The sequence below is a fragment of the Aquila chrysaetos genome, chromosome 10 (assembly GCF_900496995.4).
Source record: "Aquila chrysaetos chrysaetos chromosome 10, bAquChr1.4, whole genome shotgun sequence".
Taxonomy (NCBI): Eukaryota; Metazoa; Chordata; class Aves; order Accipitriformes; family Accipitridae; genus Aquila; species Aquila chrysaetos.
The window spans coordinates 28,191,483-28,219,455 of record NC_044013.1 but is presented as its reverse complement, the minus strand read 5'-3'; the positions used below and the strand labels follow the sequence as shown (position 1 = coordinate 28,219,455).

The window sequence follows — 27,973 nt, the reverse complement described above, 5'->3', positions numbered from 1 at the left end:
GGGAAAGTCAAGCCTCATTACACACCCATACCTGGGAGAACATTGTGTGGTTGTTGGGAGGGGTTTTTGGGGAGTTACTGGGAGATTCACTCCAGGCTGGGGGTCGGCTCTGACAGGTCTCTTACCCAGCACTGCGAGCAGGTGTAAGAATTCATCAGTTCTTCAATGTACAGGAATTTTCCCTCTGAAGAACCTTTTCTTTCCCTTGAATTACACTTTAGTGCAAAGAATACATTTTGTAATATTAGAAACTTTTTTTTTTCCTACCTTTTAGCTTTTTTTACAAACTGATGATTTTCTAAGTAAAATTTTACAGTGTGGCAAAGCTTACCACATCCTCATTTCATTAGCTTCCCTGTATCAATTAAAACAATCACATGGGCTTTAGCCTCTTGTGGAGTTTTAAGGAGGACCAGCCCTCGTGACAAATATTTTCCTTTTAAACACCAAGAGCATGTTGTGTACCACTAAGCCACGACAATGTTCACCCCGCCCCCCCCTTTCCAAAACAAGGGTTACTGTTGTTATCACTGCACTGAACTGAGGGGTTAGCTGTAAAATAACGCCCAAGGAGATCGAGGGCACACAACTTCAGGGGAAGCGCGCCTTAAATCCTGCGATCCGGGGCACCTCAGGCCGCGGGGTCGGGGACAACACCCGCGGTGTGGGCGTCCCGCCCCGGCGGGGACGGCCGGGTCCCGGGCGGGGAGAGCGGCGGGCGCTCGACATGGCGCAGTACGCGAGGGGCGCCGCCGCCGTGGCCGTCATCCGCCTCCGCAACCCGCCGGTCAACGCGCTGAGGTAACGGCAGGCGCGGCCGGTTTCCCCCGCGGCCGCCCGCCATTTCCTGGGGCAGCAGCCCCTGCGGTCCCGCCGCTCCTCAGGGGCTGCGCCGGGCGGGGACTATGGGGACTGCAGCGCCGGCAGGCTTCGTCCCTGGCGCTTGCCCTCCCTTGGTGAGCAGGGTGGGGGGATTTCCTTTCTTTTCACCTCATTCCCCCCCGCCCCCTCCCTCCTTGTGCGTGTGAGGCCTCTCCTGGTCCCAGGGTCCCAGCCCCGTGAGAGCCTCTGCCGAGGGACTTCCCCGAACACAGCACTCGGGTACCTTCAGCAGCCCGGACGATTCCTTCAGAGAGAGCTTAGATCTCCCTTTGCAAAAAAACATGCTGAACTTTTCTATGACTTCTGCTCTTTATTAGAATTTCTAGTGGGTTCTTTTTGCAGGAGAGGTGTCAGGCTCATCATTCTGTAGTTGCTGTCATCTGCTGTGGAAGCTGCTTAAAATCTTTGCATATTTCTCATCACCTTCCAGTCTTTAAGCCTCAAGATGATGCTTCCAGCAAGAAATTGCATAGCAGCCGTAGCAGTTCAGCCATTTCTCCCTGAAGTTCCTTCAGAGCTTGTAGGTGAAAACCAGTTTTTCCTCTCAGATTTGCTACTGCTTTAGTTGCCTGCCCCATACGCTGCACAGTACTTGCTTGGCAAGTCCCTGCGCTATCCAAGTGAGTGCAGGGGTTAGGGCAAAGGGCTTTGTGAATAGCAGGCGTGGTTCAACAGCAGGAGCTGGCATCAGGATTAAACCAAAGCCAGGGCTGTCAGAAGCGAAGGCAGCTCATTTGCCTTTTAAAAATGATTAAGGAATTGAACTCTAAATGCTGACCTTGGTCAAGAAAGGCCCCAAGGAATCTCAAACACAAACCAGTGAAAAACAAACACCAATCTGTAGGAGCCTCTGAAATTTTAGCTTTTCATGTGTTTCAAAAAGGATGTACGTGCTTTTTGGCTTTACATAAATTGTTATAAGGTGTGTATTTTAGTTCCTTTGGTTCTGAGCACGTAGTCCCTTTTTAAGCAGCTGTAGTTGAAGAGCTGTTCTGTAACAGTTCCTGTAGCATGTATTCGGTGTATATTCACAAGCCAAAAAAAATCCACTGTAGTTATGCTTGACTTGTAAGCCAGAACGTTTGTTAAACAGAAGCTGAAAGAGACAAGTAAGAGCATGAATACGAAATGCAACCTGCTGCCCTTCTGTAGCAAGCTACATTGCTTTGCAGTCACTGGCAATGCTCACTCTTGTTGCAACACGTTTAAAAGTAGAGTAAGATCATTTTCACATGCCCAGATAATTATCATGAAAAAACAAACTTGGAGTGGCCTGATGAGATTAGATGAACTAGGCGGGCAGGACTCCCAGAACTGCAGGGTGCAAGACATCCCTTGGACCTCCTGTGCTCAAGACCAGTCTAAGAAAACTTCCAGGCTGTGCCCACACTAAACTTCCCATCCTTCAGAGCTAAAGATACGTGCTTAAAGGAACCTTAATTCTGCCTCTTTTCAGAAGTCCTTGAGAAAACCCAAAGTTGCCTTCTGCCTTCGAACAGCAACTGCATGCACTTGTACAACAGCCTCTTCAGGACAGACCCCTGCCTCTACTACCCTTTACTCTTTGCCCCTCAAGGGTAACAGATGGTGTGGTTGTGGTCCTGTCCCCCAGCCCCGCGATGGAGAAGGAAGAGCCTGGCAGACTATACATCCAGTTTCCATTGAGTGCTGTATCTTCACTCCCCCACACCTGTATTGTGCTGCCCACACTTCTGCTGACAGCCCCCCAGGACAAAGACCCCTAGGAGTACTTACTTCACTCATGTAGGCTCGTTCCCTCATGACAAGCTCCATAGCACAACATAAGATGGGACTGCTGTGATCCTGGCCATGGTTCCTCACAGCCACTGCTCTGCTAGCATTGACACTCCTGTGACTGGCAGTGAGCCAGCTCGGGGTGCAAGTGTGACTGAACACCAGCCAGTTGGTTTGGGTTGGGTTTTCAGCCAGCCTAGCTCTCTGCATCAGCTCCTTCTGCAATTGCACAAGTAGAAGTACATGAGGAAGGATGGGAACCTGCACAGCAAGGATTTAAATCAGTTAAGCTGCCATGAAACTATAACTTAAAATATGCCTGTGGTCTTTGATCACATGTCAGGGTAATACCCGTTTTAGAAGGGATCCGTAATTATCTCATACTTGCCATCAGGTAGTTTTTGGCTGAGACCTGGCTGTAGCTAGGAAAGGTAGAGTACACTGATCCTTGTGGGTTCTTTCTGCTTCTGCATACTTTATGTGCTGGACCATAGGGGAGCAGGTTTGTGATTGCTGTTGGAAATGTTTGACTGCATAGGTGATAGCAGGCAGTAAAAGTTACAGACAAGAGCCATCTCCTGCAATCCTAAAAATTTAGTTTCACAGCAGGCACAGATGCTTTTAAAAAGGCTGGTGGGTTTTTCCCTGCTCTGCTCCAGCCTCACCCCTCTCTCCCCATTATATGTGGCACTTGGTGCCATTATCCCAGTTCCCAGGCCATCGCCCTAGCCATTAGCAATTTAGAAGCCACTGGTGGGTAGGATTTTGCTTTCTCCTGTCTGACACGATGCGCTGCTGTGCAAGTACCTCCCAGGCAACACTTTCCTAAGGAATGTATGCTGACTTGTGAGTCTGGCAGCAAATTTGGCTCCCGGCTCCCACACACAGACTCCCCTTCATGCTAATCTTTCTCTCCATCAGCAGAGGTGGCATGTACCAAATTTGATTTGTGTGGGATTTTTTTTCCTGGTTTGCAGAAGTTTAGTATTCAGAGATCTACATTTATGAGACTATGGCATAGAGAGAAGGGATTTAGATATGCAAAAAACTGGGAAGTTTTGGGGAACGGACAGACAAGACTTGCAAGAGAAAGGACCAGCCATACCTTATTAGCAGAGGCAGGCTTCTGGCACTGAAAATTAAGAAGGATGTGGAAGAGTATTTCAACATTTAAGCTGACAAGTGCAGAAAAGCTCCAGGGATGATAGGGTAGGGCATGAGGTAGGGGAGTGTACATGTGGGATTATATAAAGTATAACAGCATAACAGTCAGGATTGGAAAAGGCTCTCCCTGGCTGCTAGGATTGTCCCTCTGACCCCTGATCAGCATAATGATCAGAAAATGTAAAGGAGATTAGAGAAGCTGCAACTTCAGATAGGTAGCGATGATGGGAGAATCTGATTACCTGTGTTGGACTGGATCAGCACCTCATCAGGATGAGATGCAGGGAGAAAATGCTGGGATGCAGTAAGTGTCTGCTTCCTAAAACAGCTATTCTAAAACCCCACAGAAAGGATGCTGTTCTGGGTTTGGCCTTAATTTATGTGCATGACTGTTCAAGCTGTATTAGCTGCTGTGTGACAGCAACTAGTACACATCTGGATCTGACACTGAGGCAAGAGGGAGCAGAGGTAAATCCAGCACTTGAGTACTCAATTTCGAAGGGAATTATGTAAATACACAGCAGTTAGTTCAAACAAAAGTACTACAAGCAGCTATCCAAAAGACAAGAAGCCTGCAACAAGGATGGAGGCTGGATTGTTGTTGTTTGGGATTTGGGGGTTTTTAAGTTTGTTAGAAGCCCAGGTAAACTGTTCAGCCAGCAAGTGATCTGGTAAAAGCCCTGCATGGCTTGATGAGAAAGCTAAGAAGACTAAGTGAAAAGTTTGATATTTTTTTAAGAAGTGGAAAGCTTACTCAAATGAGGAGAACAAGAAAGCCCATAAAACATGACAGGAGACATGAAATTAAGACAAAAAAATGTAAAGAGGGGATCCAGGCATGCTAAAAAAACAATAGCAAAAAGTTCTTTAAATAAAAAATATAACCCAGGACAAGCTTACAGGATGCCGAGCTCAAAACTAACAGTTACAGCTCAGGGAAGGGATCCTTAACCTTTGATAGTTCTGTGAAATCATCAGCTCAATTTGCTGGGGCAGCCCGAAAAGCCCACAAAATATTTGGTACCATCAGGATGTATGTTGAGAACAGAGCAGAGGGCATCCCTTTTCTGCAACATAAAACATCTTAACTGTTGTGTGTAGTTCCGGATTTTGCATTTACAGAAGGAGATAAGGATGATCCAAAAAGGGACAACCAAAATAATCCAAAGGATGGTGCACTGCGCAAGAAAGCGGACTGAAAAAGCTGAGTGTCATCCATTTGGAGAAGAAAAGGCTATGGGAGAATAAGGTCAAGGTTTACAAAATCATAAAGTAAATAAAGGCGTAACCCTTTACCAAATCCTGCAACAGTTGAACTAGGGGCATTTGATTAAACTAGTAAGAGATTGTTTCAAAACAGATAATACAGAGCTTGCTGCCACAGGCGTCTGTGGAGGCAGATGGATCAGCAGAATCAGAAAGGGATTAAGCAAATTCACAGACAGCAGGTGTATAAGGGATGCTAAAAAGAGTGTTTGTAGGCATACAGAGCAACATCCCCAATGCAGTGATTGTGGATGTTGGGGGAAGTGCAAGGGGAAAGGACCAGACCTGCATGTTTTCCATAAACAGCATTTTCTACTGTTGGATTTGAGTCTCACTTCTTTAAAGGTGACTAAGTAAATTTTCAGGATTCCCTTAAATTACTTTAAAAAAAAAAAAAAAAAAAAGAAGAAGTTCACATTCACAAACCCTAGCTAAAACCTGAAATTGTTAAGGTAAATAATAAAACCTTGTTACAAATCCAGCACATCATCAGTGCAATAACTTTTATGCAAAATAAAAATAACCTGGTGTGGTGACCTACAAGAATATTCTCTTACCCTGGTGCACACATGTTCTTTAACAACACCTGTGGTGTGTTTCTGAAACCCATAACACTGAATCATCTTGGCAGAATCATTCTTGCAGTCCAAATAGTATACGTGGTGGAGCTGACTACATAGCATGGGATTAAGCATAGATTGGAATATACGGAGTGAGTTTTTGCATTGTTACTGTTAAATGAATGACACTGTCACAGTATTGAAATACTTATGCAAATTATGGTGACTTTTTGTTTCTTTAATGCTCTAGCTTTTTGAAGTTGTGGTACTCTTGAGTATTTTTATAGCTTTACTGTCATACATTTTACTACAATGCTTTCATTGAAAATTACATCTTTTAGTACCAGTTATAATATGTGAGTTACAAAGCAATGCAGCCTGTGTGTTGGACTGTAGCATATCCTGAAGCAAACATATTGCTCCATCTTAGGAGAGCAAGAAACTGCAAAAAGTCTGATGTTTCTTCCTTTTTGTCCCACAAAAAAATTCCCACTGGGAAAAAGTTGTATGGAGGGAAAATAAAAATTTATGCAAGTACAGGGTCAAGTTATTCTCTGGCAAAAATAGTTCTGTTGGGTTAATACAGGTCAGGTAGGTACTGAACTGCTATTTTGTGGCAGCCTTGATGACTAATTTTTCTTCTGGTAGGAGTATGTTGTTGTAAGTGCTAAGGGCTTGTAACTAATTTCCTACATAAAATCCTGAACCTTTCCATTTAATGCAGACAAACCTGTTATATGGGCATTTTGCATCTGCTGATCACGTGCCTGCAACAGACACAGAAGTGCTTTGATTGCTTCTTGTCTGGTTCGGAGAGAATTGTGCCTTTTTTCTATACAATATTTTCAAATCAGTAATTTAACATTTGTTCAGAATCCTGGTACGTATTTTTTCCCCCTTTTTGCAGCATGGTTTGTAAAATGTAATGACACTTCATAATGCTTTTCCCTTTAATCTTGCAGCCACTAGGTGAATTCGGTATTTCTGTGGCCTGGCTCTCCACTGATGCAAAAACAGACTTCTAAGAGCAGCAAGCAGCCTGTGGGTCCTCCTCAAATAGCAGCAGCCACAGCACTCCATATTCCAAAGGGAGTGAGATAAAAACAATTTTTTAACATGGATTTTTTTCCCCACAGAATATGAAACCATTTATTAAAATTGGAAGGGCTTTCATATTCTGCTACATGGAACTATATGCACTGGAAGGACCTTTACCGAGTCACCTAATAGTTTTTCTTTGTCATGGCCAAATTATTCTCATTTTAAGTTTCAGCTTTCAGAACCATTACTAACATCAGACTTCAGAGTTATCTTTGATGTCTGGATGAGGCAATTGGTACATAACCAGCTGTTCTCTCTCCAGAAATAACACTTCTCAGTCTCTGGTTGTCATGTCTCAGGGCTCCCACTGATCATTCTGTGTAGCATGGCCTTATCCAGGCAGCAGCTGATCCTGGAGACCCGCCTAGACAGTCCCCTCAGCCAACAGCCCTGATTAATAGACTTTGCTAATAGCTTCTCTTAATTTTTTATTTTGAAGGAGGAATATGCAGGCTGGCAGGACTTCACACAGCTGGCTTACAGGAAACTTCTTGGGCTCCCCAGGTTTTCCTTTTCAGTCCATGGATTTCCACTTCAGTGCTGCAAACTGTTGCCTTATATAAATATGTGATTACCCACCCTGGACACACCTAGAAGCATTACACATGAGTACAGCAATATATTTTTCATCTACTTTATGACAGGTGTCCTTTTTAAATGAAATGCCCTCAAATATATTGAAAAACATAAACAAACCTAGTATGCATCGGGCCTTTCTATCAGTTCTCTTTTAATTCACACTCCTCTCCACTGGGCATCAACAGAGCTCTGCTCCCTTTTCATCAGCCACCAAGTTTACATGTGAAGCTGGGCTTAGGGTTTGGAGAAGGTCTAGGAATGGAAGCTGTATTTATAAAGGACTGGGCGAGCCTGTATGATACTTCTTTTAGTATTCCTCCAGCCTCCAACTGCTCGTGGCTCAGATTTTCTGAATGAGAGGCATATCTACATATGTAGTATGTATATACACGTGCACACGGAAAAGTCTATCTCACAAACTATATATACACTTATATACTTACAAGTGTGTGTATATGAATATATTTTGGTATCTAAATTATATATACACACAATTTGTGTTAATATTTCTATTAATAAAGTCTTAGGTGTTAATGGTTCTATTTTTACCTACCATCTTTATTTCCACTGTCTTCTAAAACAGACTATACTCTCCACGTCCATCCATCCACACACATGTATATATAAATTAGCTTCTAAGCTTCAAATATGAAGTGGGCATACAGTCAAATCAGATTTTTTAAATATCTGATTTGTAAAAATACTATTTGTACTTCTACTGTTCCATTTTGAAGTTCTTCGTTAATTCTTTGCTGGCCACACTTACTGCTTGTGTGTGTGGAAATATGTTCAGATGAGACAAAAGATTACATTCTATGTAGTGTTTTAGGCCCAAATTCACTTTGACAGGATCCCACACAATTTTAAGTCTGGACCTATATACAGATCTTTGCAAAGTGAAAGCATTATAATTGTCAGCGCAGCACCAAATCTGTGTCAGGTGTTTGAAAGGTAACTTTTTATCCCTGGAGCTCCTTTTCCCTTTAAAAAAGTTCCTAGACTGTCAGTGGTTTAGCCTTAATTACTTTTAAATTATGCTAAACTGTTTTCCTGAAAACCTGTAAGTTTAATTCATAAAGACATTTTCAAAAGAACATTTCCCTGTGCTGCTTGCTTTGGAAACAGCAACGTCATAGCCAGAAGATGACTCTCCAGGAAGTGAATGACAGGTCAGCAGTCATAAGCTTGTTGGATTTTGGCGCTTGCCCTTGAAGTAAGAGGGAGACTAACAAAATGATTCACCCAGAGAGGCTGTGGCAGAAGACAGGCCAGGGGAGAGACTTGCTTGGACGTACTGCTCATTTTCACTGGGATGTTTGGTGTTTATAACACAGACCTCTTGGAAGGGTATGTAGTTGATTGTTACTCAGTTAATCTCTAATTTATTTCAGTTTGACAGTTCTCCAGGCATTGGAGGATGGACTGAGGAGAGCAGATGCAGATCCTTCAGTGAAAGCTGTTATGATTTGTGGTGAGAATGGGAAATTCAGTGCAGGTAAGATATTTTTCATCAAACACAGCCTGAGAAAAAGACAAAACACTCTCCACCCACCATGTCTGAATATTCTCTGCCTCATAACACTGCTGATAGAAGTCCTGATTTGACTGGAAATAGCCACAAGACAGTGGCCTTTTTCTATTCTGTTGTGCCACAGTTGACATGGGGTACCTGACAAGCTGGACTGTGCAGGCCAGAAATAAGCTGGTGTGTTCGTGCTGAAATGAGGGACAGCTGCTTATCTCCCTAATGTACTGATGCCTCCTTACTCTCCATAGCTTTGTATAAAATCTCTGGACCATCAACTGATCCAGTGTATGGAACGTACCTGGGGTGGGACCGTGGTGAATAACGGATCTTCTCCAGTTGTGGAAACCTGGGAAGCTAGGGAATTTTTGTGGAGCTCTACATTGCTTGTTAGTAGTAACTTGCACTTAACTATTCCAGAGTCAACTTTATTACACCAAGGATGTCTGCAAATTTCTGTAGTAACTGTATGATCATTACAGTTACTATGTATTTTTGTACTTTGCCCTTCCCTGAGCTCTCTGAATAGGCTCAAGGAGTCAGGGTTTCTTGAAGGTTGTCCCAAAAGGGGTTGATTCCTGTTAACCACTCTCCTACCAGCAGCATGCTCTGCAAGGACATCTGTGACCAGCTATGTTCAATGGCACAGAGGGAAGGATCATTCCAATCACTGCCTTGCCCACTAATTCCTCTTAATCTGTGCTAACTCAGGAGCTGACATTCGAGGATTTTCTTCTCTGAAGAGACGTGGTATTGCCTTGGGCCCCATCATCTCTCTCATAGAAAGGAGCGAGAAACCTGTGGTGGCTGCCATTGAAGGCATTGCCTTGGGAGGAGGCCTGGAGGTGGCACTTGGCTGTCACTATCGGATTGCACATGTGAAGGTAACACATGCTGCGAACTACAGAGACTGGTGAGGCATCAGGAGCCCTGCACATATGGCCATGGACAGGGTGGGAGACTGCTCCTGAAGAGGAGTGGGACAGCATGCCTTTCTTGGGATCATCTGCCCAGAGGAGGTGGGCTTTATAGCTACAGGATACAAGTTTGTGTGCTCAGACATTCTTCACCTACACCACCACCCTTGACATGGTTGCATAAGTCCTACGAAATAACTAATTCCAAGTAATTTCTAAATATAAAATTAATTTGTAACTAGTAGAATAAGATGGCTGCATAGAAACTTCAGTTACTGAATATTAATTTGCCCTAGGTCTCAGTAGTCATTACGTATATTCTGATGTAGATGGCTGTATCTTACTGTCTCATGCAGTGTGACTGTCACTTTTTTTCCTCCAGCCCTGTGAATTTTGCATTTCTTTCTGCTAGTGGCCTAGTTTCAATAGGTGATTGAAACTCAGCTAGCATGGAGCATTTATGATTTGATTCCCCATGAGCTCTGGGTCCTCAAGGAGCACTCCGACCAAAAGGCAGCTTTAAGAGTCTTTTTAGGAGTGATCAGTTTTTTTTTCTTGAATCCCCTCCTTCAAGATTCAGGAATGCTGAACTACCTTTTAGTGGCACCTGGTATGCTTGTAGAGACTCTTCACTGATAGGGCCACCCCCTCACTTTTGCAGTGTGATTTACTGTTTCTCCATGACAGTGTGGGTTGCTGTAACAGCATAAAGAGGTATTCTGCATCACCCTATATGCCACCTAAGGCGGGTGCTGTAAGAGGTGACTCTAAATCTCTTAAGAGCTCAATGGAAAATATGCAAAGTGATTTTTTTTTTTTTTTAATGAGGCAACAAAATCTAAATAGATTTTTAAGAGAAGACAAGACCCCCTCTTCCTGCTGCCTCTGGCTTCTCTGCCATAACCCTATTAAACATCAAGTGCACCAAGAGCCATTTGAAGGAAACACATTTGAAGAAAGATTAGGGAAGAGTCCAGAACCAATTTTCCTTTACTAAACTTCCAAGAGTTAGAGTAGGGAGGTAACAGTTAAGTCACAGAGTGCCCTCCAGCATTTGGTAACAACTGCTTGAAAGCATTAGTTTAGTCATGTGTCAGTCTGGGGGATGCTCCAGTGCTGTGCTACCACACGTACATCCACTGAAAGTGATGTTTTTCCTGTGCATTCATACACAAGTTCTTGAAATGGTTGAGTGGGCTTTTGTCTTAAATGTCATATGTGGCAAAAAGCAAGGATGAAGTTTCTATGTAGAAGTTTTGAGACTTCCTAGAGGAGCAACGTGTGAATCAGGTCTGCTTGTCTTCCCTCTGTTCTGCTCAGTTTGTAATTATCACTCTTTGTAATCAGATTTGTTGTTGAATTTGACTTCATTTTAGGCACGGATGGGTTTTCCAGAGGTCACCATTGGGTTACTTCCAGGTGCTGAAGGCACTCAGCGACTACCCAGACTGATTGGGGTACCAGCTGCTCTGGATATAATCACTACAGGTAAAGTACTGTCCTTGGCCTTGCTCTGTATATAAGAATATGGCATTAATCATACCACCAGCTTGGTCTAAGAAACTTAAATTTCTTTCACCTCTGTAGCTGCTCGGGTTGAAATTCAGCTTGATTCCTCTAATGATGGGCTAAGAAAGGGACAAACATGCTTCTGAGGCATGTAGTTAGTAATGCATTTTATGTACCTGATAATGAATATGTCTCATATTTGAAGCCAGCTACACACAAGTCATTTGATTAGATGGAAAAGAATGAAACTGCCCATCATGCCCCACTGTAGTCACTTTATTTCTCTTTTTATCACAGGAAGACACATTCCAGCAACTGAAGCACTGAAGCTGGGCTTGGTTGATGAAGTTGTGGAAGAAAACACAGTTGAGGCAGCAATTTGCTTGGCAAACAAAGTGATTGGTGAGGAAAAAAATGTAGGAATGCCAAGAAATAATTGGTGAAGTGTCAGGGCTGAAAAGAGTCAGAACAAAGTCCCCCAATTTGTTCCAATTTATATGCTCCATTCATTGAGTTTTGGCATCCATATAAGGTAGAATTAATTGCAGAATTTGTTTTGTGCTGTCTGAAGTGAAAAATTCAGATGCTGGAGAGCTGCAGAAATTCAGGCGAGGATTTGGAGAGTAGATACATATCAAGTCCTCCTGCTTCTTAATTATACATCCAAACTCACATGCTCCTCTAGGCTGCTGCACTCTGCTGATTTGGGGGAGTATGTGCTCTTTCCATATATAGTTTTGGATCACAGCTGGTATTGCATGTATTCTGTTTGCACCATCAATAGTGGCTGATCAAAAATAACTTTCTCCCTCTAGTGGAGGGGCTGGCACATCCTCAGCCCAATTTAATGATCCATGAGTCTGCAAGTGACTCTATCCCTAATCCTTTAGCTTTAGTTGCTATGTAAGAAAATGGCCTGTGGAGGTGGGAGGGATATGGAGAAATTCCCCCCCCCACCCCCCCCCCTTAGAAATAACAAAATCAAATTCACTGGAGTTAACATAGGAAAAGGAACAGGAGCATCACCTTGAGAGAAAACAGGATATTTTTCCACTTGTAACCTCCTTGTACCTTTGGAAACAGACCACTGAATTCTATCAGGATTTCATCTGGATCTCTGTCACAATGAGATGCATGCAAAGAAGCAAAAAACCTCTTTCTGCTTCAATCATATGGCCTTATAGGCAATACTTTTCCAAGCTGGGGTGCTGCTTTTGCTCCTGCAGTTCTCTTCACTACAAACAAGGCCCTTTCTTCTCTGTAGGAGCACTTCTCCTGTGCTAGAAGTTGAAGCAGCCTAAGCTTTGTCCTAGATGACAGTGCACCATGTTTTTAAGATAGTTCAATGAATGGGCTATTCTTAAAGATCAGTGTCTTGTATACTTCTCTACAACTTGAGATTTACCAGATAGGTGCAAAAGGGTATTCTTTGGTTAGGTTTTCTGTAAGAGATGCCCTTCCTTCTCACTGTATTCATCTTACTATATTTTCGGGCTTCATTTTTAGAGCAGAATTGATGACATAAGCAGTCCTCATTTCTTTTTCCCTATATGTAATCAGACTATTTAAATACAATTATTTAGAAAGAGACATGTGATGTACTTCACTATTGCTTCTAAGAAAAACAAAGATACTTTGGTTCACTGATTTTGTCTGTTTTGAATGAGAACTCTGTTTCTCCATCTGTTGGGAGAGCAGTGAAATATTACTACTCTTCTAGGCAAATTAACCCAACAAACAGTGTTCCCTTTGATGTACCCTCTGGGCTTCTGAATGACGCCCTGCATAAGATCTATACCAGTATTGATGGCAGCAGCAGTGTATCATAAAATGAGTAATAGAACTGGCAAATCAGCAAGCATTCTGGATTTCAACAAATACTATGTGAAATTGGGTGAAATTTAGATATTTGTATGCTTATTTCTTCTGTGACAGACATTGTGCAGTGGCTGATAGTTGTGAAAGTCAGCTTGACCTTAGAGGAGAAGCTCAGGAATTAATCGAGCACACTATTCCTCAGTGTCACTTGCTTTCTGGAAGTTATGTCCACTACCACTACTGGCAAATTTTTCTCCTGTAGCTTCATCTTCATTGGAAATTGTCACTACCAGGAAAAATTTGAGAACTGTATAAGCATACAAGGATCCTAGCTGGATGTTCAGCAGGTAACCTGTCCCAGTCTTACTCATTATTAGTGGTAGATTTGCTATCTGTTTATTGCTGGTTTGAGTTACCCCAGTAAAAATTAGTAATGTCATTGAAGGTGTTTCACATCACACTATATACCAACTCCAACAGGACTTTAAAAATGCTTTCAGACTCTTTCCAACAGCTTTACTGGCATTTACAGTATGTGCTTTAACAGTGAAAATACTGGTAAGTCAGCTAATCTTTATTTCTTTCCTGCTTGGAAAATTTCTCATTAGACCTTGCAGAAGACCATGAAAAGTTTTGAGGCACCATTTAACCTCAGGTTACCTGATAGTTTGAAAGAATGGTGTACCCAGAGTCCATATGTTCCTTTTGAGTCATTCCTGGCTTTGGCATTTGCCTAACATTAATATAATTCTCCTGCGATGCAAAGGCAAACCAGCACTTTTATTTCTCTACATCAAGCACTAACTCAGGGTGGCAGAAGAGATGACAGTCTTGCATAGCTGGTCTGGTCTTTGTTCACATTGCGTTCCATTTTCAGTGAACATTTTTCAGATAATAAAAACAGAGAGAGAGGTGCACAAAAAGATGCCATCACAGAAGTCCACTTGCTTTGTATGGCATGCAGCATTTTGTTTCTGATGAGATTTTTTTTTTATTTTTAAAACATGAGGCTAACAACCGATGGCTTCTTACAGAGCAGTTTGGCTAAATAACTAGTTTTGTCACTGATGGAATTTCTGTTCCTAGGAAGGCTGTACTGCAAGAACAGTCTCAAACAATCAATTCAGGAATTATTTTCTTCTAAAGCTTTCCCAGCTCTGGAGCTGCAGTATCTCATGGCAAGAGATCATTCTCAAATGACTGGCCTTAATGAAGCAAGGGTCCTTGATTATTGTTTCAATATGCAGTTGACAGAGCTACCTTTATGGTAGGTATGTCAGGAAAGCATCTTCACCCATACATTTTTATGGATTATACCTAATGAAGAACACCTTCAAAAGGAGTTCTGAAACAGTCCTGAATAAGTGGTTGCAACAGTAATTATATATTGCAGATAGGAAACAAGCATATGTTCCTGGCCTTCTTCGGGCAAAAGAAAACATCTGCACTTTTGAAGGCATTTTTTTAAAAGGAATAAACAGGAAGTAAATGCTTGGAGACAAGGGGAATATTCTTTCATTAAATGTGCTTGATAATCACTGCACTAATTCAAAGCTGCATTACATAATTTGTCCACCTGATGGCATCACAAAATTGAAAAATTGCTGTAATTGCTTGTGGCAGGCAGTAGCTTGCAGCTTATACTGCCCACCTCTTGCTGGCCTGCTGTAGTCTTCCTCAGCTGGAGAAAATAGCTGCTGGTCCTCTGTACAGCAGACTTTGAAGCTTTCTCTTCATATATAATCATCCCTTGTTTTCTGACCACATCTGCTGATTGACCTTTATCATCTTCTCAGAGTACAAAAATATCAATGGCTTGCACCAAAGAGCCAAGGAAAATCTGTTCAATTTAGACTAGCTTGGGCGCCACAGGTATTAAACTCTGCATGGAAAGATGATTATGAGTTTCTGACTGTAAGACACTGGGAATAGCTGTGGAGGAAGCATGTGTTTCTTCTGAGTCTCATAAAACCCAAAGGAGTAACAGATACTGCTGTTAGGTAATTGCATGCTTTAAATGGAGACTGTTGGAGGAAGGCTTTCAGTTACAGTTGCAAGGGCCTTTAGCACATCATCTCTGGGAAGATGTAAAGTATAAAGACATTTTAATCTCTTTCTAGGGCTCATGATTCTGGCTGCCATCTTCATTAGGCAGAAGGTCTAGCAAAGTGTCCCTTTGACACAACCAGACTTTGTGAAAGGTCTGACATAAACTGGACTTGTCTCTGGCAGGCCCGAGACCACTGCAAGCCTGAAGAGCAGGGGTCCAGTTTCTGCTTTCTTTCTCAGAAATTCACAAGCAGTTCACTGCACCAGGAAGACTGTTAGGTTAGCCATGCCTCTTGCATGTGAAGTCCTGTAATATCCCAAGGGTTACAGATCTGGGATGCCTTTTTTTTTTTTTTTTTTTTGCTTTAAATAGCACAATATTTGATAGTGCATGCTTACATGTTGCTTTTGATGATAGAAATTTTATAGACTTGATCTGTCCTTTCTGCCACCTGGACTACAAACCCTAGTAAAACAAAGCAGGTGTCTGTGCTAGCTCCTGTGCATGGATGACACTTTTCCCTGGGGCACTGATGTCTGATACTGTTCATCATGTTCCTGCTGCTTTGATTTCAGAAATCAAGCTGCAGGTGTCCCACACCGATCTCTTCTTCCCAGGTTTGGATTCAGATAATTTTTTCCTGTTCATAAATACGCCCTTGATTCTTATTAGCATTGCAGAAGCAAAGATGCTGCATGGAGGTGCTGTAGAAATACTTAGCAAAACCTATTTAGCTTACCGCTAAATAAGAGTTTTGTTACAGGGCCCTGAGGAGGGTTACTTTTCTTTTTTACTCTGAGGAACTGTCTCATGTCCCCCATCAGTGTTTGTGCTTACAAGTACTATTTGCTATCTGAAGACCAAGCTTAAAGGCTCCCAGTAGTATTCCTTTTTTACCAGTCCTTTCCACATCAGAGATGTCATACAAAGTCCCTTGATCTGCCCAGTCTTAAGTGGCCTTCCAGCCATCAGATCTGCTTTCTGGGACTAACCTGAGGTTTCCTCTTGTAATGAGAGGAAACCCACTATTTAAGTCCTAAGTAAAGGACTGTGGATAAAGAACATTTCTGCGTTAAAAAACCATACATTTAGGGGAGAAACAAAGGATTCCAAAATAAAGGAACATTATCCTGACTAAATCCTGCAATACTGGCAGATACAAACTATATTCACTGTCAATGTGTAAACATTATTTTTATGAACTCTGATTACAAGGGAAGCTACTTACACAGTGAATGTTCATCTTTTTTTATTCTTTGAAAGGCTTAAGTAAAAAGCCTGAGCTCTGAAGACCATTATTTCAGGAAATCAGTATCTTAATTCATCCTGGAAACTCATATTTCTGTTTCTCTTAAACATTGCTCTGTGTCAGAGGAAGAGCTAGAGTCAGGACACGTTCTTTGGGCAACCATGATTGCAGTGCTGCCATTATTCCTGCTCTTCAGCGTCCTGTGTATGATTTTCTGCTCCTGAGTCTTCTGCTGATACACTGGCACTTCCCCAACTCAGACAACAGGAAGAAAAAGGGAAGCTGGATGCAATATGCCACCTTTGAGGGAAGCACGGTCCTGTGGCAGAGCTCATATAAGAGCAGCTAGGGCAATGAGACTATACCAGAGAGCTACTCAGCATAAGGTTCTCATTAGAGGGGGCCCAGCTACTATCCTGCTTTGGTGGCAGTCCTGGGTGCTTCCAGGAACAGCACTGCAGCAGTCAGTGCAGTAACTTTGCCACACAGTTAACAATTTGGATGTGGCTATGACGACAAAAGGCTCTCTGTGAAAATGTTGGAATAGTAAGGGGATACATCCTGAATTTCCGATCTTGTTCCTACATGGTCTTTACTGAGGGAAGCTGCCTAAGTATAGACAGATCAGAGATCTCCTAGAAGGCACCAAGGTTTGTACTTCTGAAGAGGATGGAGAGGATTTTGGCAGCTGAAATGTAACTAACTTCTCTCAATTAAAATCCTTTCTAGGTATCACCATAGCAACCTCTGTCTGTAATGAGCCTCATGTATTTGTGTGGCTGCTTGATTCACCCCTTGCTGACACAGAAGCATGAACTCTCCCTTGTTATTCATTTGCTCCCCAACTCATACTGCATGAGCTGTCCTCTTGGTTAGTCCCAAAGTGAATAGAGGGACTCCTACTGTCAGGGAAGAATTGAAGTCAGGGTATATTTCCCAGTCTCTCTTATAAATGCCTGGGTCAGGACCCTGGCTAGCAAAGTCAATAGGGCACTGAGTACTAAACAATACCAGAGGAAAACTTTAGTACTGAAGCTTATAGAAAGAGCCATATAAATGTGGCAGCTGGGACTGTGGAGTAAGAGAACTGGAGAAGTCAAGGCACTCTATGTAGCTGAGTAAAGGAAGGAGATAATTACTTCTTTGAAATTGAAATCTTGCTTTTTTTGAAGTCTGAGAAGGGACTTGAAAAATTGTAATTGTCAGAGCAAACAAAGCTAAAGAGAAATGTCAGACACTGTAGTTTGAGACCCAGATCACTGTGCCATGCAAGCCCTAATGCAGTGAGCTTAGGAGGAAAAGAGGTAGACTGCATTCCCAGTCTAAGTAGAAAGGGGTGAAAATATGTGGTCTTACAGACGTGGATGCTTTGTTCTGCAACTCTGTTTTTCTACCCCCAGGCCAGCCACTGGGACTCCGCAGGCTCAGCCTGAAGTCAGTTCCAGAATTGCCCAACATGGAAGCATTTCTCAGTGAGGCTCTTGTGAAGGTGAAGAAACAGGGCCATGGATGCCTGGCTCCAGAGCTCTGCTACCAGGCAGTCAAAGCCGCCACAGAGCAGCCCTTTGCAGTTGGAGTCCAGAAGGAGCAAGAGCTGTTTAACATCCTGCTGACTTCAGGCCAGGCCCAAGCACTGCAGTATGCTTTCTTTGCAGAAAGAGCCGTGCAGAAGTGGACAACACCCAGTGGAGCTTCATGGAAAAGTGCTTCCCCTCAGCCCATGTGCAAAGCAGCTGTGATAGGTAAGGGAATTAAAAAGCTGTTGTGGTTGCTGACTGCGCAGCTAACAGCAGAGCTGAAGGGGAGTTGGATGAGCATAATCGGGCTTTACTCATGGCAGAAGGCTGAAGTGGGATTCCCTAGCGGTCACTTGCCAAAGTCACTGGTACCCATTACAGGCAAAGATACTCCACACCCATGCAAGGAGGGAAGTTGTCACTGCATTGGTAAGCTCAGAAATTCAGATGGCAAGTCCCATCCCACTAGATTGTTACCTGATGCCACCTCTTTCTTTGGAAGAATAACTTCCTCGCTTCAGACAGTTTCATCTATGGACCATAAGCAGTCTGGTCCATTTTAAATACTGTTACGTTGAGTCTGGCTTTGTTCCCTGTTATAAACAGGTTCACATGAAATTTTCCTCCTTCTGGTCTAGTTCTGTACTGCAAGTGCATGTGCACAGAGTCACTCAGGGATATATTAATACAAAAATGTTTTGACAGCTGTATTTTAAGAAGATTTCATCTCACTGGGATCTACTCCTGCCATTTTGTAGCCCAGCAAGATAATGCCTTCATTAATTTTTTATAAGAGCAATTTAAATAAATGGTTGATGTACTGCTGAGATTTTAAAAAATTATCTTTCAGCTCTGCCTGTTGACAGTAGCACTCAAAAAATAGTTAGACAAGTAATGGAGCACTTGGAAAACATCCATTCTGTTTGAGAAAGCTCACCAGATCAACACTGCTCTTTCGTGGGTACTTCTCAGGCCTTCTGTGCTCTTCAATATGAGCTCTCTGAAAGTTCATTTCAGGCCACAGAAACACTTTTTTTTGGAAGTTCCTTTCCCTTCATTAGCTGCCATGCCATATTTTTAATGAAAATGGTTTTTACACATTGGTCCACAAACCTTGTGGGGAGGATCCATGACTGTTATAGCATTCAGGTAAAGAGGTGTGAATTATTGCCAAGTTTATCATGTGACTTTAAGAGCACAGTACTTTGGACACATGCAATCCCAGGCAGGTCAATCCTGCAGCATGGGCTTTGGCAGGAAGGGCTCATGCTGGAAGTTTTGTAGGAGCGATCAGGTGAACAAATGGACATTCTTTGCTACATACTGATAAATCATGCCAGAAAAATACATTTGCAAAGTCCCAATCACAATGACAGTTTAGCCAGAAGGGCTGTTTAGATCTGATCTGCTTTTTTTGGCACTGTAACTGAGCTAGAGAGAATTCGAAGGACAAATGCAATCTCTATTTAAAAGCTTCTAGTAGAAGCATAATCTGTATCTTATTTCCAAACTGGACTGGCTAGGCTACGTCTCCCATCCGTTGGATTAAGTATTTGCATCTCATCTCCAGACAGGTTTCTGAATTCTCATCTGAAATTGCCCCAGCCTCTTCCCTCAAGTGTCAATGTTTTTGTAGCTGATTACAGACAATGCTCAGGTTAACCCATACTTTCTGCAGAATAAATAAACTAAGTGCTTTGATACTTTTGCTGCAGAGCACAATGTGTCATCACACTCTGGTCATATTCATGACCCTGAACTTCCCTTAATTTTTCAATGCTTCATAAAGTGCACATAGCTGAAGTGGGAACAGCATTCCAGGAGTAATTACACTAAGACCAGATACCAAGATGTTTCTTCCTTGCTCCTACTTAGTATGCTCAAGTTAACAACCAACTTTCATATTAGCCATATTCAACACACCCTGTTAATTATCTATTGGCAGGGAGCAGCTGCACCCCAGGGATAGGGAGCCAATGGCAATAACACCTCCCAGAAGACAGAACCACAGAATCTTTGAGGCTGGAAGGGACCTCTGAATATCATCTTGTCAACCCCCCTGCTTAAACAGGGCCATATCACTCTTGTACTGGGGAGGCCAGAACTGGACACAGTACTCCAGGTATAGTCTCACCAGTGCTAAGAAGAGGGCAAAGATCGCCTCTCTCAACCTGCCAGCAAGACTCCTCCTAATGCAGCCCAGTATACCATTAGCCTTCTTTGCCACAAGGTCATATCGCTGCTCATAGTCAACTTTGTGTCCACCAGGACCCCCAGATTCTTTTTTGCAGAGCTGCTTTCCAGCCAGTCAGCCCCCGATATATACTAGTGCACAGGACTATTCCTGCCCAGATGCAGAACTTTGCACTTCCCCTTGCTAAACTTCATGAAGCTCCTATCAACCCATTTCTCCCTCTGGATGGCAGCACAATCCACTGCTGTATCAATTATTTACAGTACCTGAGCAAGGCAAGCAGGCCAGACCCAGAGATCATGGCCAGGATCTACTAGAAGTACAGATGATCAAGCAAAGTTCATATGATGAATGCAGGTCCAAGGTAAAGTTAGGAAGCCAGTCTGCAGGTTGAAGTCTGGATCAACAATGTCCTTAGCCTGGCACAGCCACCATAAGACACCAGAACTCCTCCAGCATAGCTTAGGAAGAGACTAAAGGCCCAGGTCTGAGCTTAAATGGGGCTCCAAAGCCCATGGATAGTGCATGTGGGTGGAGGCTCCAGGTGTAGCACATCAGGGTCATTAAAGCCTATTAGTGTACTCAGGGCCTTGACACTTGTCCAGACTCCTAATGCCTTTTCTTAATCACTGCTGCTATCAATACAGCCCCCATAGCCTACAATTATAAATTGCTTTGTTTGTGCTAGTTGTTCATGTTATGCTTCATTTGATAGGTGACATCTCCTATTTTGGAGGTTATTGATCACCTCCTTTTAACTCTGAATCCCACACCATATTAAGTGTCACTGCTTTCCATCACTTCTTTCTGCCACCCCACTGTGCTTTTTCTCCTCCCTTTCAAGGTTTTCCTCCTAGTTTCCCTTTTGATATCAGTGAAATTGCAAGTCTGTTAGGGACAGTCATAGAATATGCCAACACAATTGTGTTTTTTCTTTCAGGCTGCTGTAACAAAAAGTCGTTCTCCAGGCAGTACCATGCTGTACAGTATCTCATAGTTTCACATTCTTGATCTTAAGTACATTCTTGCAGCACCAGAAATCAAAATCTTAGGGATGATTTGTGAGGGACTGACACCTTTTAAAATAGTGCTGCTCATCCATGTAAGTATTGAGTCTACCTAGGTGATCCAGGGTCTCTCTATTTTCACCGCAGAGAGGAGGGCAGTCAGAGCATCCATTTTGGATGGTCAGAAATCATGCAGACACATTTTCCAATAGACAGTGCTGTGCTGTTTCACACACTAAAACCATGTTGCATTAGGCTGCTGCTTCTGTCTTTTATCGCTGCACAATGGGAAGGACCTGAGAAGATCACATTGACTTCCTCCTCCTTCATTACCTTTTTTGTAGGCACAGAGCACCTTTAGGGTATGGAAGCAGTGCCATGAATGCTAGGGGAGCCTTGCTTTGTGGCTCCCCATCTGTCCAATATTAGCAGGAACTTGGAGGGAGCTGGCACATCACTTGCTGACCATGTCTTAATGTAGATTCAACAACAAGGATGATCTATCATTTTTGTGGGCATGCTTGATAGATAGCATTGCTGATGAACTGGCAACCATTCCTGTGTAGTGCTGGCTTCCCATTAGCTGTCTTTGTCTGCGGTTTGCTCGCTGAAAGGCTGATAAGCGGGTAACACCCAGCTATGTGGGATCCCTCCTGCTCTTGGCCTAGCTGTCCTTGACTGTCTTCAGCCACATGCAATGTCACCTATTTAATTTGCTTCTGCTTGTTCTGAACTCTTGGCTCCCATTTCTTTCCACTTTCTCTGGTTCCTCATCACCCGGAAAAAGATTTCTTCTCTGTCCCTTCTACAGTCTCCCCATAGCTCCCTGCTTGCCTCGAGTATCACATTATTCTGCTTGAAATTAATATCCTGAAACAGAGAAAGAAGCAGCTCCAGTCTGCAGCAGTTCACCACTGCCAGTTGCTCATTGTTGTTTTTAACAGGAACACTGGAACAATCTTTTAATATTTTTACCAATCTATAAAGTATTATTTCCATTGCCTGGCATTTTAAAGTCCAAATATTCATTATCATTCAGAATATTTTCCTCTGATCTGTATTTCTCTAGTGTGTGTGACTGTACATGAGTTGCTTTGTACATATTTCGAGTTCATTTGTTTTTAAATTTGTTTTTAAAGTCCTTCAATTAATTTTGCATGATTTTTCGTATTCTAAGTAAGTACCTCATGTGACAGGTCAATAATTAACAGTCATTATTCACTCAGCTTGCCCAGCAAATGGATTTGTCATATCCATATTTGGCCTGAAATTACATGGGTTCAAGTATAGTTTTATTTATATGTCAAAGCTACACTTCACAACAAAAGACCAGAAGCAGGATGGCTAGACACTGTTCTTTTCCTGAAGCAGATTTCAGTCTTCTTTTGAAAGATGTGCCTTGGGCATGAAAGATGGGAACACAGCCCTGAAAACTGTGCCCTCCGTGCAAGATAAGAATATAGGTTTTTTTCATGGTTTGGGGGAAGTGAGAGCACTATTGAGGAAGACAACGGAACATACAGTAGAAATTCTGGACTAGTTCCTAGCCATGTTTTGCTCTGTGGGATCTGAGCTGAGCATGTGCCATTTCCCTTTGTCTTTCTTCTACAGCCTTCTACACATGTAAGGCCCAATGATTCCCTGCCATTTTTTTCTGCTCTAATATATTCCTCCCCAAGATCACTCAGCTTTATAAAATTGAAAAGGGGAGTCCTCGGAAATGCTTCTTTCCCTGCTAGATAGCCAAATCTCTCCTTAGTTTTATAGCCCAATTTTAGAAAATATTTCCAGGGGAGTCATGCTGTGCAAGCTCTAATGTAACAAAACCCTTGGGGCTTTCATTACTCTCTCTGCCAGCTTCATTAAACATCATTTCATACAGGCCACTGAAGAGTTACGTAGTAAGTTGAGAGACAGCTTTTCTAGGTCAGAAACAAGCTTGGCAAGCTCATCTTATCTATAAGCCTATTCCCGTGGCCTAGAAAGTGAACTACTACAAGCATGTATGCCTGTCTATCATGGGATGGCTAAAACGTAGATGGGAGTACTCATACTACATGTGGACAAAAGCAAACAGAGGAATTGGCTAACACCACTGCAGAATGTCCCTTGAAAAGAAGGCTGGAGAACCTCTGCTCATGGAAGAGATTTTGATTTAGGAAGAAGCAGCATGTTCTTATTGCGAGAGAACTGCTAAGATTTCAGTCATGAGACTGAAGCTGAGAGGAACGGGAGTTAATAAGGTCCAGGATGTGTGCATTATTTCTTTACTAGAGCTTGGGAATTCTAGGGAGAAACCTCAGGTCTTCACCCTGGAAATGAAGAGACTTCAAGAGAGAGCCATGTTGAACTGCAAACACTTCAGCTTGATGTCAAAGGGGGCCTTAAAGATGGGACTGGGCTTGGTGGGTATGCATGAGGTGGTGAATTACCCTCCTGCACTGTCCAAGAAGCAAGCAGTTCATGTAGCTCACCAAAGACAGGGAAAAAGCTGTCTTTAACTGTACCTGCTACGACATCCAAGGCTCTGAGTACTGAGCACAGTAGGAGGAGCTATTTGTGTTTTTTTAGTCAGCAAACCATGGACACTGAAATACTAAGAACTGACTCATGTTATTATAGGGGTTTTTTTTCAAATTAGTTTTTAGTAGTACTTGATAATGAAGTAGCAAATCTAATTCCCTAGAAAGGAACTTCAGCTTTTACTTGGGACTGTAATGGTTTATAAGCAGGCTGCCAGAAGTGATGTCTGTAAAAACTATTTTCTTGTGGCTAAGCAGGAAATGTTTTAAATGTCTTGTGTGTACGCAAGCTGAGGGTGGACAGAACTAAACCGAGGGTGTGTAGCTTGCAGGAAAAACATACTACCTTGTTTGACCTTGGTTGTTGGAACTTGTTTAAATGATGACATAATTTCAGCTCTTCTTTACAAAGCTGCTTTAGACAAATTTTTTAATCCCCTTGTTTCTGTTTATTTGTTTAGCTGACTTTCATTTGTAAACCTGGGATTAAAAAAATCATTTTTACAGAATTATAACAAACCCGTACTTTGTCTAGTTGTTGCTTTATTTAGGATGTTAATAATCCTCCCATGCAGATGCTTCACACTTTTAAAGCTGGTAAAATTGTGCTGGCCTTCTCTTACTAGTTTGTATTAACTTAGTCTGAAAAGCCTCCATCATGGAAGAGCAGGATAAATAGTGTGGGTTGTGCATCATGGGAAAGTGTAAGCGTGCAGCTTCATTTAATGTAATAGAGGGCAGAGCTGGTGGAAGGGCTCAGAAGGAAGGAAGGGATCAAGCCAGTAATCTCTACACTGGTATTGCTGCGGGTATGAGCTGGTAGTAGTGCATTTGTGGATCTTGGAAGAAAAAATACAGCTTGAATGGATGCTCAGTTACAGGAGTTCTGGGCAAGCGCTTTAACTGTGTAGTTCGACAAGGAAGACTGTGTCTTTGAGAATCTTCAGAGGTTAGGAATGGCCTGTGTTGGAGGACTTGGAGAGTTCCCAGTGGGCAAAGATGCCCGATATAAAGTGTGAACAGCAAGCAAAAGGCTACTGATGTTCCAGAGTGATTAAAAATGAGATAGAAGATGTTGAAATCTGGATTAAGAACACTGTTAGTTCCATCCCGTTTGACCTGGCAATGAAAGACATACAACACTTTAGGGACAAAGTTTAGAGCAGGTCAGTGTCTGAGTCTTTACAGAAACAGCAGCTGAATTTTCTTTGCTTCAGAGATTACACAATGAAACGCAGAAGGAGAAGAGGAGGGAGACAAAGAGGAAGCTTGGAAGGAGGAGGGAGAAACCAATTGTCTGAGTTTTTCTGGTGTCAGAATCTCCGGGTGGGGTGTATTTGCTTACACTAATATTCTGTGAGTGTCAATAAAGGACCATCTCATAGGAACAGAGAGGCACTGATATCCTCAGGATGAAGCTTGCTTGTGGAACTGCCTGCTAGAAGTTGGTAACAGGGTTGAAGTTGAAACTCAGAACTCCTGTCTTTGATCCCCAGGTTCTAACTCTTAAATGATGCTGGTTTCCATAGGTATAAAACTTTGCAGGGAGGAGACACGAATCACATGGTCTGTGCACACTGGAGTGAATCCCACTGGTATTTTGTAAGCTTGAGAGGACATTAACTTGCCTTTACGCTACTGCTTTTCAAACATTTAGGCGCACTGAAAGAGAGAATTCACCTTCCTTTTTCCCAGTCTTCAATTCTTTTTTGTATCTGTGCACCACTAATTTTGGATAGGCTTCCTGGACTTTTTATCCTGGAGTTACAAAGGAAATGCTACTGTCAAGTGATTAAGTGTAACATTTTCTATTCACAGTCTCTGATTCTGTCTCACTTATATCCCTAGGGCTAGGAACAATGGGCCGAGGCATTGTGACTTCTCTGGTTAAGGCCAACATACCTGTGGTAGCCCTGGAGCAGGATCTGGAGTATCTGAACATGGGAAGAAAAGCTGTGATGCTCCTTTTGGAACGTGAGGCTATGAAAATGGAGCAGGGTGCCCAAACCCTGGATTTCCATAACCCTGCACGTCTCCACTTCACTGTGGACTTCGATCTGTTGTGTGATGTAGATCTAGTCATTGAGGCTGTGTTTGAGAACATGGCACTAAAGAAGGAAATATTCCACAAGCTATCAAGAATCTGCAAACCAGGGGCCTTTCTGTGTACAAACACATCAGCCCTGAACATCGATGAAATAGCTTCTGCCACGAGCCGCCCACAGCAGGTCATTGGCACGCACTTCTTCTCCCCTGCTCATGTGATGAGGCTATTAGAAATAATCTATGGCCATCACACATCCCCCACCACCATTGCCACTGCTATGCAACTAGCCAAAGTGCTGAAAAAAGTTGGAGTAGTGGTAGGGAATTGTTTTGGGTTTGTTGGGAATCGGATGATGTTTCCGTATGTACAACAGGCAGTTTTCCTTCTAGAGGAAGGAAGCAGACCAGAAGCAGTAGATCAGGTTCTTGAAGATTTTGGGTTTAAGATAGGACCTTTCCGAATGTCTGATCTTGCTGGGCTAGATGTGGGCTGGAGGTCTCGAAAGGGCCAGGGCCTCACTGGGGCCTCACTACCTCCAGGAACACCTGCCCGCCAACGGCATGGCCATCGCTACAGCCCACTACCTGATCTTCTGTGTGAGAATGGCAGGTTTGGCCAGAAAACTGGAAAAGGCTGGTATCAGTATGAGAAGGCTGGGGGGAGGACAGCCAAGCCAGATCCATGGCTTCACAACTTTCTGTCCCAGTACAGAGACACCCATCACATCAACACCCGCTTTATAGACCAGGAGGAAATCCTGGAGCGGTGTTTGTTTTCCCTCATCAATGAAGGGTTTGACATCCTGGCTGAGGGAATAGCATCTGGCCCAGAACACCTGGATGTAATTTATATCAATGGCTATGGGTGGCCAAAGCACAGGGGTGGCCCCATGTTCTATGCTTCCACCATTGGGCTCCCTCGTGTTCTGGCTAAACTGCAGAAATACTCTGAGGCCCACCCTGATGTTCCCGGGCTACAGCCCAGTGTCTTTCTGAAAAAGCTGGTAGCTATGGGGAACCCTCCTCTCAAAGAGTGGATGTCCTACCTCAGCCGGCAGAGCAACAAGCTGTGATTTCGTTGATCCTGCTATATACACTCAATGGAGGCTGATCTCATGAAACAGGTGCTGTAATTGCACTGTCATTTCCAATCAAAAACAAAGTGCTAAAGGCCCATAAACAATGTCATTGACCTTCCTGGGCCTTTGCAGAGAATAACTTTGGCTGATGATTGATCTCAGTCCCCCTCTTGCTGCAGATAACCACTGCCATCAGCCACCCTTCCTTCTCAGCACCAGCCTCACCCACCTTCTTCGCATGTTGCTGTGTAAAGGCCCATCTCATTTTGTTCTGCCTTCAGGTCTTCACAGCTGTACATCCCTTCTAGTCTGTCTTTGTGGAAGGGAGGGAGCAGGATCCACAGCCCACATAGCAAATCATGGTGGGAGGCAAGAGAGAGATGATCACAATTCACCCAAGACCTGCTGGATCTACCAGATCCTGCCTTAAATCTATTTCCCAGTTTGTTCAGGTCTTTCCTGTGCAGCCCACCTCTACTGGATTTCCTGGCTCTCCCAAAGACAGCCGGATGGAGCCTGCTCCCTTCCTGCTGCTGGGGGAGAGCAAGATGGCACAAGGGGCACAGCGCCTTTCAGAGGTTGTCAAATGAACTGGAGAGAGCAAGTTTGGGCACAGAGCACAGCGAAGGGCTGGCACCATCCCTCCTCCCTGCTGCAGAGGAGATTCTAATAAATGACAGAAAAGCCACAAATACATCGACCTGACTAACCTGCCCTGTGGTGTTGGCTCACGACTGGCCTTCTGCATTCAGACTCCATCCTCCGTTATCATTACCCCCACCCGGCTTTGTCCAAGCAGAAACATCTTCTGGCATCTCTTAAGTGTAGATATGTGTTGCCATCACTCCCCCTATCTTGCCTGCCTACAGCTACCAGGTCTTGGATCTCAGCATGCTCTAATTGACCAGATTGAAACATGGCCTGGCACTTACCGGGTTTTCACGTGGGCCGAGGGCACACTGAGAAGTGCACGGCTCAAGAACTGTGCAGGCAGGAACGTTGCTGCAGGCAGGCAGGGAGGCGGCAGATCTCTAGCAGAGAGCAGAGCAGGGGGAGAGTGAGCCAAACTTGCTCCAGGCTTGATGCTTTGGGACGAAGTCTCCCATTTCTTATGTCCAGTGAATATATCTTCCAGTCTGGTGCAGGGAATAGGTTGGCCTGGGTTCCCTTCTCAGGGACATCAGCTGTCTAACTTTTGCATTTTATTTTAATAAAACTGCTTTGATTATCTAA

At 43.3% G+C, this 27,973-nt stretch overlaps 1 protein-coding gene across 4 annotated transcripts; it reads left to right on the top strand.

Annotated features, from left to right (window-relative positions):
* Positions 1–653: 653 nt before the first annotated feature.
* Positions 654–27,973, top strand: EHHADH (enoyl-CoA hydratase and 3-hydroxyacyl CoA dehydrogenase). 4 transcript variants are annotated; one of them, XM_030028778.2, is made up of 7 exons: positions 656–801; positions 8,699–8,802; positions 9,544–9,716; positions 11,126–11,237; positions 11,556–11,660; positions 17,776–18,117; positions 25,464–27,973. In XM_030028778.2, exons 1-7 carry the CDS (start codon positions 728–730, stop codon positions 26,732–26,734), a joined length of 2,181 nt encoding a protein of 726 aa, XP_029884638.1. In that variant the 5' UTR covers positions 656–727; the 3' UTR covers positions 26,735–27,973. The 4 variants fall into 4 exon arrangements, with proteins under 4 accessions (XP_029884640.1, XP_029884638.1, XP_029884639.1 ...); XM_030028779.2 differs by lacking the exon at positions 656–801 and adding an exon at positions 1,339–1,402; XM_030028780.2 differs by lacking the exon at positions 17,776–18,117 and having other exon boundaries at positions 654–801.

Excerpts from the sequence above, each read along its gene's own strand:
- EHHADH (XM_030028778.2), top strand. The coding sequence starts at position 728 with ATGGCGCAGTACGCGAGGGGCGCCGCCGCCGTGGCCGTCATCCGCCTC. Across the intron at positions 8,803-9,543 it reads GAATGGGAAATTCAGTGCAG|GAGCTGACATTCGAGGATTT; the intron begins GTAAGATATTTT and ends GTGCTAACTCAG. Across the intron at positions 9,717-11,125 it reads ATCGGATTGCACATGTGAAG|GCACGGATGGGTTTTCCAGA; the intron begins GTAACACATGCT and ends ACTTCATTTTAG.